The sequence below is a fragment of the Brassica rapa genome, chromosome A01, assembly GCF_000309985.2.
Source record: "Brassica rapa cultivar Chiifu-401-42 chromosome A01, CAAS_Brap_v3.01, whole genome shotgun sequence".
NCBI classification, from domain to species: Eukaryota; Viridiplantae; Streptophyta; class Magnoliopsida; order Brassicales; family Brassicaceae; genus Brassica; species Brassica rapa.
The window spans coordinates 15,146,039-15,161,155 of record NC_024795.2 but is presented as its reverse complement, the minus strand read 5'-3'; the positions used below and the strand labels follow the sequence as shown (position 1 = coordinate 15,161,155).

At 36.5% G+C, this 15,117-nt stretch overlaps 2 protein-coding genes across 4 annotated transcripts; one reads left to right on the top strand and one right to left on the bottom strand.

The window, feature by feature from the left end:
* Window positions 1-2,557: 2,557 nt before the first annotated feature.
* LOC103873585 (kinesin-like protein KIN-5D) lies at window positions 2,558-8,170 on the bottom strand. Of its 3 annotated transcripts, none has more exons than XM_009151996.3 (23): window positions 7,878-7,994; window positions 7,581-7,786; window positions 7,389-7,518; window positions 7,161-7,316; window positions 6,603-7,079; window positions 6,425-6,522; window positions 6,179-6,335; window positions 6,031-6,100; window positions 5,847-5,923; window positions 5,690-5,743; window positions 5,526-5,606; window positions 5,329-5,440; window positions 5,162-5,248; window positions 4,900-5,075; window positions 4,667-4,828; window positions 4,463-4,570; window positions 4,232-4,390; window positions 4,072-4,155; window positions 3,787-3,992; window positions 3,597-3,698; window positions 3,400-3,509; window positions 3,162-3,313; window positions 2,558-3,049 (listed from the first exon to the last, which is right to left on the bottom strand). In XM_009151996.3, exons 2-23 carry the CDS (start codon window positions 7,769-7,771, stop codon window positions 2,810-2,812), a joined length of 3,189 nt encoding a protein of 1,062 aa, XP_009150244.1. In that variant the 5' UTR covers window positions 7,772-7,786; window positions 7,878-7,994; the 3' UTR covers window positions 2,558-2,809. The 3 variants fall into 3 exon arrangements, 2 of the variants coding, with proteins under 2 accessions (XP_009150244.1, XP_009150238.1); XM_009151990.3 differs by having other exon boundaries at window positions 2,564-3,049; window positions 7,981-8,167; XR_004457404.1 differs by having other exon boundaries at window positions 3,020-3,049; window positions 3,400-3,504; window positions 7,981-8,170.
* Window positions 7,816-8,248, top strand: LOC108871262. Its single transcript, XM_033275612.1, has 2 exons — window positions 7,816-7,843; window positions 7,983-8,248. The coding sequence occupies exons 1-2, from the start codon at window positions 7,816-7,818 to the stop codon at window positions 8,099-8,101; spliced, it is 147 nt and encodes a 48-aa protein (XP_033131503.1). The 3' UTR covers window positions 8,102-8,248.
* Window positions 8,249-15,117: the final 6,869 nt, after the last annotated feature.

Genomic DNA, 15,117 nt, shown 5'->3' with positions numbered 1-15,117 from the left:
TAAATATATATATATACATTGGCTCATTTAGGTTTTTATGTACAACTGTTTTTTTTTTTTGCGTTTAGTATCATTGAATATCCAGTTTTGGTACTTCAACCGATGTATAAACAGGCTCCATAATTTATTATTTAAACCGATGATTAGATTGATTGGGTTAACTAAATACAATCAATTAAATAGGTTGATAAAATTTTAGCAGAATATAAGAAAATACAATTGGTTAATATGGTGTCTGACAAAAACTAATGAGTTTATCATGTTATTTCTCATACCAAAACAAACTATTTTATGATTGGAAATAAACGGAGTCAAATACTAATCTAACCTATTATAAATGAAGAATAAGTCACAAATTAAACCAAACCAAACTACAACCATTTTCAGCAAATCACCACTCAAAATTTAATAATTAAATCATATAAACAGTACCATAAGATTATTCCCTTAGCTCCGGTTAATGATGATTCCAGTTGGTCGTGTTTGCTGCAGGGCTCTGGGGACTTTCAGTCTCTTTTTATTGTTAGATGATGACAAAATTGTTGAGATATACTCAATGCGATTGACAACACTTTGTAACCCGTTTGTAGAATTGTATCTTAGTTTACCTGGCGAAGATGAGTTAGTGATTTGTATGTTTTTTTTTTGTTTCCCGGAGTATATTATTCATAAGCTAAAATCTCACTCATATTTGGGTTACTATGAATGTTGATCACTTTGGAATATATTTGTGTTGTTAAATAGTTAAAAGTTCTGAGTAATTCTATATTCTAGAAAGGATGTTTGCTGGTGAATAGTTGGAAAGTATATTACATGTAACTATTTTTGAAGTGTACATGGGTAAAACAAAACCTTGGTGAATCCTATTGAAATCTTTTGTTTCATTAATGTTGGTGGAGATAAACCAAATGCTGCAACAATGTCTCTCTTGATCTGGGAAACAGCTTCTTCTAGTTTAGCTTCAAGCTGTCTTGCCTGTAAATTTTCCAGCTACTATGAGCTTTTGCAAAACTTCCTCCATTTTCCTTGTCGTTCTATTCAAGCTAAGCTCCCTTTGAGAACACGGCAATCTCCATGATCTCATAAACTTAGAGCCTTTTGCCCAGTCATACACCACCTCCATTATGTTCTGTCTGAAGGAATGCACAAAAATCTATGTAGATATCGACAACAGATTGAATGCACAAATTTTTTGAATTGATTAGGTTTACTTTGATGAGCAGGGTAAGTGTTTGTGAATACCTAAGGCAAGACAACAGAGCTGGCCAGTGAAGAGATTGAGGAACCTGAACACTATTAGGAACCATATGCGGGTAGCTATTGGCTCACTACTTCTCAAGGTTTCGCTCTTTCATTATGAGGCTAGTTTTGTTTGTAGCTTAATTTTGTACCATCTGTATCAAGGATGATGGCATTCTGGTTATTCCAGCGACGCTATCTGTTCCACCAAAACTTGGTAGCAAAGAGATCACATGAACAGATCAGATGGAAACATTATCAACAAACAAAATTTAAAATTTCCATATAACCTTTTGAATTAATTTTTTTGATAATCAATATATGAACAAAATGAATCAAAATGAACAAACATATTTGTAATCAAATAATCTCCCAATGACGTAAGCTTCTGAAATAAATTTTCTCCCACGAACAGGAGATTTAGAGCTAAAATTTTGATAATATAAAAAAAGAACAAACTGAAACAAAATCAACAAACATAACCAACAAACAAATCGAAATCTAAATCATCAGCCATATCAAAAGCTTTTGAATAAAGCAATTTTCGAGGATGGATCTCTTAGGAAGTTTAGAATGATAAGAAAAAACAATGAATTTCAAGGTGTAGAACATACCTTTTTATAGTTGTAGATATTGACGAAGGCAGTAAATGGGGAAGCTTGAAGGATTGATCGACAATGGTTGATTACTGCGTTGAAGACGTATCTTCGCTTGGGCATAACCACAAAGCGTTTCAAGTTTCTCGCAGAAGATGAACAGAATAATGTTGCGGTGAAGTTTTTTTAATGGAGAAGGCGGAGGCTCTTAAAATGGACCACAAACGATAAGCAACCCATCATGAATTAATCAATTTAGCAAGTCCAGATAATAGCCCAAAAACAAAGCTTGCGTAATGTTTAACTCATGACACGTGTCATGTCTAGGTTCTCCTATTTTCTGAGTTGGCAAGAGGAGAAGAAACTAAACTCTACTTTATTGTATAAGATATATGTCATGATTCATAAAACAAACCGAGCTAGAATTTTAGATGACAATACAGTTGCAAATTAATGGAATAGCGAGTGGAGGAAGAAGTCGTTAGGAAGATGAATTAGAAAATACCCAAAATTTTTGTGAAGTAACCAGTATCAGTCTCATCTTGTAGTCTTGCTCTAACATCCTTTTTTGCCAAACTTTATCTATATAACATTTGAAAAACCAAACAATTTTGTTTGTCAATTTTTTTGTCAATTTTTTTCTCTCTTGAGCACTTATTTTTTTCTGTTCAATTTTTGTCTTGAGTTATGATGACAAAAGTAAAACCTAACGGATTTGCTTGTACTTATAATTGACGACTCATAATCTTACTGATTCAGAAAATAATTTCCTTTGGTTCCAGCTAATAAACAATACAAATAAATAAACAAATAAAAATATAATGTAAGCTTTTATAAATTCCTCAAACCAAACCTCCATGAAGAAAATACGTTACTTTTTTACCTGTAATGCAACAATACTCTCTCTGTACAGTAAGACGCCAAATAATAACCTTCTTCTATTGGGCTTCTGAAAAACCAATCCTCTTGGCGTGTCAGTTTACAGCAGAGAGGGGAGATCTTGAGTCCGACACGGCTGCTTCGTAAAGAGAGGAAGCACGTATAAGGTGTTGTTGCTGCTGCTTTGCATCACCATTGGCCTGCTTAAACAGTTTCCCATCTTGAAACGCTCTCAGTAACTCGTCAGATGCTGGAGTTCTAAGTTCCTCAATGGACTCAATGCTCGGTATCTCGATTGCTCTTTTCCTTGGCGTTGAACACGAAGGTTCATCTACCTGTTTGCATCGAAAAAGAACAATTATATTGTCACCAGACTCCTTAAAACCACCTACAATGTCTCTGATATGTTGCGGTTTGTCTTGTAAGGATTGAAATCTTGAAACTTACTATGTATTCATCAAGAAGACATTTCCCTGCGTTGTCTGTGATCTCTACGATCTTGTGATTGTGATCACTCTTGAGCTCAATCAAGTCTTCGCAGCACGGGATGATCATGGAGTTGATCTTAGCGCATGCATCATTATCGAGTTTCAACGAATCTGACAGAAAAAGGGTAATCTTTCAGCAAAAAAATGAAGCATATTTGATCTATCTCTGTAAGTTCAAAGGAATTAGTAAAACTCACGATCAATGGAAGTAAGAAGGCTGGCGTTAGCAGCATCAAAAACATCAAGAGAGGATGATACAGCGGACGAGAACTGAGAGCGTAGGTTTTCATTGGCGTCCATGCCTCCTCTATGAGAGATATTGAAGTGATAAGTGACTTGAAACAGATCAGAAACGGTGAAAAAAAAAGATAAAAGAACTGGTTTCCATTCATACCTAACGATTGAGTCAACAGAAGCTACATTGTTCCGTTCTAGACTGACCAGTGATTCTTGAGCTTTCCTCCATTGATGTGCACTCATCTCTGCCTTCTCCAAGCTACAATTATCCATTGATCATGCATGACAAAAGCTTAGTTCTTGGGACGATATAAATGTTTATGAGCTTTTGAGTTTTGTTTATATACCAATTCAAGAGAACTTCTTGCATCGCCTTCTTCCCACTCTCAACCGCTGAAGTGTCCTGGTGATAGTTCGATTCTGTTTTCACCATGTGAAGGTTCCACTCGGCTTTAATGGAAGATGTTGAATCTTGCATCGTTGACATCTCATGCTGTAGGGTGGTTGTTCTGGTGGATGCGCTCTCGCGTAGATCTTGTACAGCCATTTGGACCTAAAAGGAAATATTAAAGAGTTTCCTCAAAGCCTCAAATCAAATGCCTTTTCTAAGAATTAAAATGCATGCGACTTACAAGGTTTTTCTTCCTAGAATTAGAATTCGCCAGAAGTTCTGCTACTTTCTCTAGCAATTGCCTCTCTTCATTCTTAGCACATTCCTACAAGACAGAGAAAACAACATTAAAGCTTACACAAGAAACTTGCAGCTACGAATGTGTCAAGAACTGGAATCACCTCAAACTTGTTTTCAAATTCACTCAATTTCCTGTGGTTAACTGTCTGTGCCTCTTCCACTATCCCGGTTAGTTTGGTAGCATGGGTGTCTAGAGTCTTGAAGAACTCCACTGTTACTTTCGAAACTGACCTTGCTGAATCCACGGCTTGTGAATGTGCCTGCACAATACCCAATGTTTCAACCACAATGTCTGATATTAATATCGAAAGGATCATCGAAGATTACTAAACCTTCCGTTGTTGCTGAGCAAATGCGATAAGTTTCTCTTCCTGTTTGTTAAGGCTACTTTGGAGATCTTGTAATAAGATGTCAGCCTCAGAAGCAAAACCCTTGAAAACCTACAAGCGACATCAATGGAAGGAGACTGACTCAGAACAGAGATACCAATGGTATGGTCAATGGTAGAGTTGGATAGTTAAAAGTTCTAAACTTACGTTCTCAAGTTCATGTGAATGTTTGGAAACTTCTGAGTTCAGGCCACCAAATGTTGTCCGAGAGTTTTCATCTAGCTTCACAGCTAGGTTATCAAGAGCTTCGATGCCAGAACCATACACTGACTTCAGTTTTGAAAGTCTCTCACGGAGTTCTTCAGTAGCCTTTACATGAAAAACCAAAGAATGAGGCATAGGATAGGTCAATGAAAACAAAGACACAAAAACAAACTCACCTCAGATTTTGTCGATACAAAGGACTCCATGTCTTCCTCCATGTGTTTTAATTGAACCTCTTGTTGAGTCACAGAAGAAGCCACAGTCTTATGCAATAGCTCAAGCTGTTCTGTGAGTTGTGACTGGAACTTTTGGATGAGACATATGTTTCCATCCTCGATTTTGTCCTTTCTTTCTGCACAGCAAAATAACATTTTATGATCCAGTGAACATCTATCTATCAACAGAAGTTGAAATTTTTGGTCCATGAATCTTTTTTACCTATTTTGGAAAACAAGTTGGAAACATCTGATGCTGCGCTTTCTAGTTCTGTCCGTAGCTGAAAGGCTCGCTCCACAAGTGATTTTTCTTCAAAGTCAGAATAGAAAATGTTATCATCACAATTTCCAACAGCTTTTTTCGTTTTCAGTGAGAAGGCAAAAAAGTACCCGACTTGAGGAGATTAGATATCACAAATTCCTTCTCTTTAATGGTTGCATTCGCCTGTCTGTATTTTTCTTCAAGATCAAACAATGAGTGCTCAGTTTCCTCGAGCTTTTTCTGATATTGGTACAGAGATACATTTAGCTTTTCATGCATCTCGATCAACATATATAGAAAATGTTTAAGAGGAGTTATATTATACCTCAGTTTTGTCAAGTTTCTCACTCAACTCTGCAGTTAAAAGCTTCTGAGCATTGTATAGCTCTTGAAGATCAATTACTTGCTGCAGGACCACCATAAGTGTTACAGAAATATCATGTAAGGTACTAACGGGGGATATGAAACCAAATGATGCGGATTTCATACCTTGTCCTTTGATTCTGATTGTAGTTCTAATCTTTCTATCTTTTCAGCCATTGCCTGTGATTAAAGCGCAAATGAATAGAGTTACTTTTCACGCTCAGGATTCGAAACGAGGAAGATTTTAGAAAACAAACATTCAGTTTTGAGAAAAAAAAAAAACCTTTTTCTCAGCCTCTTCTTGAAGATAACGGTCTTTTGGAATATAAATCCCGTTTTTCTCTCTCGCAGCATATACCTCTAAGAAAATATATATATGAAACGTATTCTCAGCAGATGCAAAATTAATTGCGAATAACACAAAGTAAGGAATGGCTTTAAAACCAATACTCAGTAGTAACTCATACCTTGCTTCAGTCTGTCAATCTCAGAGTAGAGATCTTTCATGACCGCAGATTTCATCATCTTCTGGTTGATCTGGAATCAGGAGGAAACTGTTAGAGCCATATTTTTATGCATAAGATAATATTGCGGAAGAACGTCGTTAAACCTCACCTCTGGTTTGTTCTTGATATTCTTGGCTCGATGTGCATAATCCAAAGTGCTTAGAGTCTCTTCTAAACAGTGAATGGAAGGTGAAATTGTGGCGATTACACATGTTTTAGTCTTCCCTCCCAATGAATCCCTCAAGAGCCTCGTCAATTTGCTATCTCTGAACAAAATTCAAAAGCAAAATAGCTGATGTCAAACCTGATTTGAGGACACCAAGGAGACTCCAAACTACCAACGGATGACTTGTACCTGTAAGGAATATGACCAGAGTGCTCAACAAGCGCGTTAATGACACGGCCAAGAGTAAGTAAACTCTTGTTGATCTCTCCAGCTTCCCTGGCTCGTCCCTGCAACAACCGTTACCAAATTACTCACCACTAGCTTCTAAGACAGCATTGGCATCACAGATATGATTACAATAAGATACCTCTCGTGCACCAGAACGAGAGATGTTCTCGGAACCAGCAAGGTCGACAAGATTTAGTTTCCCACATTTGATCATCTCTTCCCCCTCGGGAGTATTTTCCTTGATGTGAATGGTGATAGAAAATATGGAATGAGAGCGACTACTTTGCTTGTTCAAAAGAGTTTCAGCTGTACGCCTTTTAGCGGAACCTTTCTCCAAGATCTTGTATATCTCATTCGCTGTGCTCACGATCTCTTCTTCCAAGCCACGAACAAAGACACTCCCTTTCCCGTCTTCCATAAGAGCAATCGATTTCTTAGACTTGTCATCAACAAACTTAGTAGTCTCCTCTGGTGCTAAAAGATCTGAAATTTCCTCGTTATATAGTTCTAGGAAGGTGACTTTCATGCTATACTCAGCTCCCTGCGCTTCTAATATGTCGAAAATCTGCTTCACAGCTCTCGGAATAACACCAGCGTCACTCGGGAACTCACCGTTCTACATACAAAAACCGTGTAACTAAGTATCAAAAACCATAGCTATTGTTAATTGTATATGAATAGCAAAACAAGAAGCAACCTTTTTCCTTGCACCTCCTTCCATGGTATACGTCTTGCCAGTACCGGTCTGACCATATGCAAAGATGGTACAGTTGTAACCCTCAAGTACTTCAAACACAATTGGAGAAATGGCTTGGTCATACAAGTCCTTCTGTTGAGATGCTGGACCAAAGACCTGAGGAGAGTTAAGAGAGCAAATGAGACAAACAAAGAATCAAGAAACATGATTTTAAGAATCTGCTGCAACCTTGTCGAAAGCAAAATGTCTATCAATGTGCTTTCCAGCAATACTCTGAGTAGCAGAAACTTCTCTACGGTGCTCGTTGCATGAAATCACCACGGGTGTATGTAGTCTGGCCTCGTCCTCGCTCAATGGCCTATAAGAAACCGGTGAGACAGAGAGAGAGAGATCAAATAATAATTAAAAAAACAAGCTTACCTGCAACGCAGAATGACCTGCACATTCACACCCTTTTCTTTATCATTTCTATAGGTTGAATTTGAGTCAGAAGATCTCGATTCTCTGGCCAATTTATCAATTGATCGTGGTGTCTGAGCTGGAGAGAGAGAGACACCACCACCGCCTCTTCTTTGCTGCATCGACTCCGTTCTGCTAAAATTGTCTACCATTTAGGAATCCTCCCCCTGCACAAACAAATCCATCGCATTTGAGTATGGATCCAAGGAGCGTGAACTTTGCGAGCTAAAGCTACAAAACTAGAAAGTTTTTAGCAACTTATTCATCTATAGTAGTAAATGTATTGCTGAATCCAAAGCTATCTATAGATCATTCGGATCAAACGATCGAGTTACAAAACGAAGAAACTTTGACGACTTACAGAGAAGGAAAAGGCTCAACAATGGCGGAATTGGAGAGAGAGAGAGAGAGAGAGAGAGAGAGAGAGAGTGTGCTTAAGTGCATTTATTGTTCCTTCTTCTCAAAGCAGAGATGAGAGATGAAGTAAAAGAAAGGATATCAATTCCGTTTTAACGACGTCAGTGACACGGTTTAAGCAACCTGATTTTAGTTCCGGTTTGACGAATTAATATTTTCAGTTTTTGTATAGATTAAAAAAAACTACATTTAAATATTTTTTTTACTAATTTGATTAGTTAGTTATTTTTATGAAAGCGTATAGCTGAGACAGAATTGTGAAAATAATCTGGCTTGGTTTAAAATGGTTCTCGGTTAAGTGGTTTATTTTGATTATCACTTTTTGTTTTTATTAACGGCGTCAAATAAATCGTTTACTTGAATTACGCGTAAATCACTAAGCCACTGTTTTCATTCTTTTGTGTTATTAAACTAATACTATTAGATTAGAAGACAATTCTTCTTCTTTTTTTTCCTTTTCAAAATTCAGACAGATTAGAAGACAATTTTGTCTTCCCGTTCTGAGGGGAAAAGTTGGAGCCTTTTTAGATTTTATCGACTCAATTTTAAATTAGCTCTGTCCCATTAACTTAAATTTAAATTTTTCAAATTTGAAATTTGAGATATTAGTTAGTAACTAACGGGCTGTTTTTCCTAATTCTCAACTTAAATAATGCGAACCATATATATTTAGAGATTATGGACTAAACCTTAAAATATATATTTTTAAACTCAACCGTTTTGTAATTTTGTTTTCAATAGAACAGTTGTGTAAACTATGGAAGAAAAATTTACAAAATATCTTTAACATGGTGTAAATAAATTCGGCTGGCATAAGTTTTCGTAGAACGATTCAGGTGATGCAGTTAGACATAGATCCTCATAAGGCAGCTAGTATTGTCAGTTGTCGAATCGTCTATGTAATTTTTCTCATAATTGTAATATCATAATAAATTAATGTTAAAAAAAAAACAGTTGTGTAAATCTTTGAATGGTCAAATGTGGTCATTTAGTGAAATATGACACCGTGGAGTGACATGTCTACATTTCATAGCAAACAAATGTGATTTTCACCTATTCTAACACATCTCTAAAACATTAAAATTAAGATTTACTAACTCTTCAAATTCAATAAACTAATTATGTAAAACCAATTGTCTATGTTAGACCACAATTAATGTCCTTGGAATTTGTAGGGGAAAAATAGTTATAGTTTATTAGCCAACAAACCATTGTAAGTATGTACATACAGGTTTGGCAAATCTGTATATGTGTATATATATATATTATATATATATATATATGTTTGGCAATATGTGATTCTATATGAGCTCTTTGTGTTTTTTTTTATCAAAGAGCTCTATGTGTGTATATTTAGGAGTGAATAAAGAAGAAACAAAGAAGCTTGAGGGAAAAGGAGAAGGAAAGTGGGGTTAAGGAGCATGTGATATGATCCCTCAACATGTGGTCTTCTTTTTCAACCCTTGTGCTTTCTTTCTCCTCTCTCATTATCAACACACACTCATATGTATATAGTTATATCGATCAGTGTGTGTCAAACTCAATCTCGCACTCATATCTACGCAGCATCTTTTGGTACCAAAGACATGTGGGGATACTTTATGGATAGTTCTTATATGTTGGAAAAGGTTAGAGATATTATTCTTTTTTTTTTTGAGCAACTGGTTAGAGATACTATTCAATCAGTAATATATGACTGAATAGTTTTATAATCAGCATAACTTATCAAAAAAAATCACCATTATACAGAAAAAAAAAAGAGATTAAGTGCAGATATTACATGTAACTCAAAACGAATTTTATTTTCTATATTTATTTGTTCTTGTTTTTGAAATAAAACTTATAAAAATTATTTAACTCAGCCTTTTACACACATATTACTATTATATCCTTAATATTATTTTATCTGTGTAAATGTAAGATTATGTATTCACAAAGCAGTTGTTAATATTCTTAAGATTTTGAAGACACGTTTACTTAATTCAGAGATCATTCATATATTTCGGAATGAAAATTTACAGGATAGTCTAGCACACAGTGCCAGAAAATAATCGTTTTTCGTCATTTATATGGATGCAAAGTTAACAGTTTGGTTTATAGAGTCAATATGATGAGTCTGTTTAAGTTAATAACCAAAAAAACTAAGCCAGAAGCGCGTGCATTCCGAGAAACATTTAAGGATTTTCCAAATTTTAGCAAAGGATTTTAGTTTTAGGCGTACATAATCATAGACCTTACATGTGTGTGTATGGATACATTACGTGTATGTACATTAAATTAATATTTAATACATTTTGCTTGCAGTACACACTACCAAAAGTAACTGCACCTGCTTGTGTCTTACTTCAACTGTTATTTCACTCTTTTGGAAATATACTCCCCCTGATTATTTCAGTACAAAACACCAGAAAAGGGAAAGTTAACACATGCATTGTTCTGGAGGTTTTGATTCCTTCCCCTCAACGGTCCTCACCTTCACCTCACATTGTATTTCCAATACTTATTACGCTTTTTATTTGCTTATTTTGATCGAAGAAGATAACTCATAATTAAGAAAAGGCAAACGATATTGTTTTTTTTTTTTTAATCATAGTTTTTGTCCGAAAAAAAAGAAAGTTAATCATAGTTTGAATGTAAAACTACAATACAAGAAAATACCCAAATGGATTTGAAAAGGTAATGAAACAATATTTTTTTTCCCTAACCTATCTAAAATTAGATCAAGTGAAGAGTAGACGAGCCGATTCTCCTAAGAGCACCTCCATCTATCTGGGTCTGATCTATATGGGTAAACAGGTAACCTCTGGTCCTTGCATCTTTTGCTAGCATATCTGTCCGACCATTACGGCTCCGAGAAATATGAGACAGACTCACATTCTCGAAGCTCTCATGTATCCTTTAAAAAACCTCGATCTCTGTTGCGAAGGCTGGCCACTCCGCCGGGTTTATTATCATATCCACTAGGTCCGAGCAGTCCGTCTCGAACCGTATCGAGGTTATCCTCATGTCTCTCATACACGAAGCTGCCCAAAGAAGACCATCCATCTCCGCATGCAGGGCAGATAGGCTCCTCTGGCATGCACATAATCCGAAGAGTTCTATGCCCATTTGATCTTTAAGACTCCATCCTAATCCACTAACTCTGCCATTATTAATCCATGATGCATCAATTTGGCAGGTAGGGATTTGGGCCATCCAAGGGGGCACTGCCTCAGTCTCAGTAGGGGGAGGGTCTTCCTGCTCTTCGTTTGTTATCTCCTTTTAGAGATGTCAAACAGGTTTACCCATACCGTTCCGTCCCGTACTGCAGTGGGTTAGTTGTCGAGCGGGTTACAGGCCCGCGCGGGCTGCGATCTTCAAAATGCTGGCCCAAACCCGTACCGCAAAATATATAGGCCTTCGCGGGCTGTCCCGTGGGACGCCTCCTTATCAAACCGCCTATTACAGTTTTTTTTCATGAATGCTCAAGTATAAGAGTTGTGTAAGAGAGTTGAAGAGAGCTCATTTAGCTTCACTAAAGACTTATCAAAATCAATGCCACAAAGCTCCGTTTGTGCTTGCGTTCTTGAGTTAAAAATCTTCTTTTGTTATCAGCATAAGCTTTTGTTGTGTTTGAATCTGATTGAGTTGTTATCTTTGTAATAAGTTGGCTCAAGTGTTTTATGTCTTCATCAAACCATCTCTCTTTTTAATTATTTGGATTGCAAAGAAAATCGTGAATCACTTTACCAAATTATACAAGTGGCGTTTAATACAACTAACTTTTCTGCTAAACAACACCACTGTAACCAAATTTAATTTAAGAAAAACACCACTTCACAATACTGAAAACAAAACCAATCAACTTAAACAAGAAATATCACATTGTAATAAAACAATTCATAGTTGTGTGTAATAAAAAGAGAAAACCAAATCAAAACAACACTAGAGCTCGAATCGTCATCGCTGGAGCTGGAGTCGTCATCGACGGAGCTCGAATCATCATCACCGGAGCTCGAATCATGCATCATTGCCGGAACTCCTTATGTTTTATGGGGGAAAAGTCACAAGAATCGTTTTCTCTCTCTCTCTCTCTCTCTCTCTCTCTCTCTCTCTCTCTATCTCTCTCTCTCTCTATCTCTCTATCAATGTTTTAGGCGAAAGCAGAAATGGGGACTTAGGGTTGCGGGTCTTCAAAATCCCGCGGGTTAAGCCCATCCCGCTTTCGACCCGTCCCGCTTTTAACCCGTCCCGCTTTTGACCCGTCCCGCTTTGAACCCATCCCGCGAGGCCCGCAATTTTACGGGCTTACCAAATGGAGGCCCAATCCCGCCCCGCAGCAAGCCTTTACGGGCCAGACCCGCGGTCCAGGTCCTTGATTGCCATCCCTACCTCCTTTTCGTTTGCTTTTCTCCAACATTCTGCCTCCAGGGATGTATGTTGAAGAATATCAGTTGGGGATACTTCTTTCCCATTGAATAGTTTATCATTCCTCTCCTTCCAAATGTACCAACAGATCCATGGGAAGGTATCGAATTGTGGTCTCAAGGGAGCCACCTCTTTTCTCTTCCAAAATAGAAAGTTCATATTTTGATATATGGAAGTACTCGGGAAGTAACCCGGGAGGGACATATTGTCCGATAAAGCTCACACCTGAAGGGCTGGGAGACAATAAAAAATAAGATGATTTATCGACTCCACTGGGCCAGCACATCTAGGACAACTCCTATCGGTGCCCATGTGTCTATACGTGAGTCTCTCTGCCGTGGCCACACAACCCGAAATAGTTTGCTACAGAAAATGCTTCATCTTGCTCGGGACCTTAATCTTCCACACCTGGCCCTATATACTGATAATGAAACAGTATATATGTGTTCTTCTTCGTCGTCGCGTATGAGCGATCAAAGCAAAATTGGTGACTACAGTTTTGTTGCAATTAGTGGCACATTATATTTCCTCAATCAAATGTATCATAGTTGCATCTGTAGGTAGGCCCGGGCCCTGATAATTAAGAAGCTGTAGAAGAAGTTTTGGTATCATAGTTGTGTTTTGGTAAAATCTTAAAAGTTTGTTTGTCCACAAGCTACAGTCGATGTGGAAGAAAACTTTCAACTTACACTTATTAACTGTTGTTTTAAATTCAATATCGATGGCATCCTCCTAGAGTCTTATATTTTCAGATCTTTGTTGAGAGTCCACAAATTTATCTGAGCTTTTATATACATTTAAAATCATACCAATCAAACTTTAAGATGTACAATGTGCCATTTGAAATGTAAGATCAAAATTCAAAAGTCAAATGGCTTGTCCGCAAGACAAATATATCTTAAAACTAACAGTCTGAATGAATAACCTTTTGTATAATTATCAAATAAGAAGATCACACATGCATAATATCTTGTAATTTTCATGTTGTCAATTGACTGTTGGTGACATCTACCAGAAAGCTCTCCATCATTATTGGAATTTCAACATGAAATGATGATTTACAGTCTACTATAAAATGTTTAGAAATTATCTAGCATAACATATATATCAATGTATATCTTCCCTCAAGTTTATTTTCAGATTTGTAGGATTTTAGTAAATATTATTTATTTAATTTCTAAGTTCTATAATAAAATAAAGAAAAGTAAGATAAAGCTAGTTTAGACCATTTCCAACTCAATTTTATATTTATATTATATATTTTTCTTAAAATAGAAAAAACTATATTATAAATGTGAATTTACTTTAATGCATCTATAATATAGTTTTTTTTTATTTTTATAGAAAATATAGAGAATACTATTTTTATCTCTAGTATATTTTTTTAAAAAAATAGATGAAATCTATTAGAGAGTCATAGAGCAAAATCACATGTATAATAGAGTTCTCAATTTTATTAGAAAATATAGAGATGTGCATTAGAGACACTCTTAGTAGTGATCATGGAACAGCATGTAAATATGATCAATCGCAATGCATACATGCTTGTGTCCGAAGCAGTAATGTCATCATCATTTGGTGTTCCTCTGTCTCACTCAATTTGAAAACAACATTTTGGCAGAAAGAGATTCCAACTGACAATTAAGCAATCGATCCTCTCTTTTGACTCATTCCCCATGGCTTCCATCTCTCTCTCCAGGAACAAGAACCATAGTAAAAGAAGACACCGGACAATGGAGAGTGAGGCGTGGAAGCAAACACATTGTGGTGGTCGCTGATTGTTCAACAGAGGCTATCACGTGATTACCAAGGTGGCTCTCGACGTTGGTATCAACAAGCTCGTCCTCTGAGTTTTTCGTGATCTCACCGTTCTTTCCATTCTTGCTCCTATATCTTATATTTGTGACAAGAAGATGAGACCTCCTTTGAATCGACTCTTTCTCGCATCTTTTTACTTCCTCGAATTAACTAGCCCACTAGAGTTTTCATTCTTCTTCCACTTCCTATTTGTTGGAGAGGAAATCTCATATCAAGAGTTTCGATGAGACGTGAGTAATATATAAAGAACTTAGGTCATTCTACTTACAACCAATTAATTTTAAGTTGGAAGTCTATGATAAACCATAATTTAACATGGTATTAGAGCGGGTCCACACCCTAACTCATTAATCCAGCCTGAAAAGTAGTTCGATCACCCCACTAATTGATAGCCCACATGAGGCCCAATTCAGTCCTAGAAAAAGAAGCATTATCTCGGATGAGCGATTATGTCAAGATTGATGGTTATACACACAATTGTATTGAGGGAGGGTATTGGAGAGAGAAGATCTCACATCAATAGTTTTGATTTGTCGTGAGTATAATATAAGGAACTTGAGTCACTTCACTTATATTCAATTGATTTTAAGTAGAAAACCCATAAAATTTAATATGATATTAGATCCACTAAATTTAACTACTAAAAGGTTTAGTAATAGATTAATACACTCTTATAATTCGACCAAAATTGGCTTGTGCTCTCATACCTGATAATGATGGTATGTGAAATTAATGGCTAGAAGGGCTATTCTCTCAAGGGAGGATGTTGGAATTATGTAGAGGTTAATGATCCACAGTCTTAGTTTTCTAAATAGTGTGTGAATATAAACTTCCACATCAAAAATTTCAATGAGAC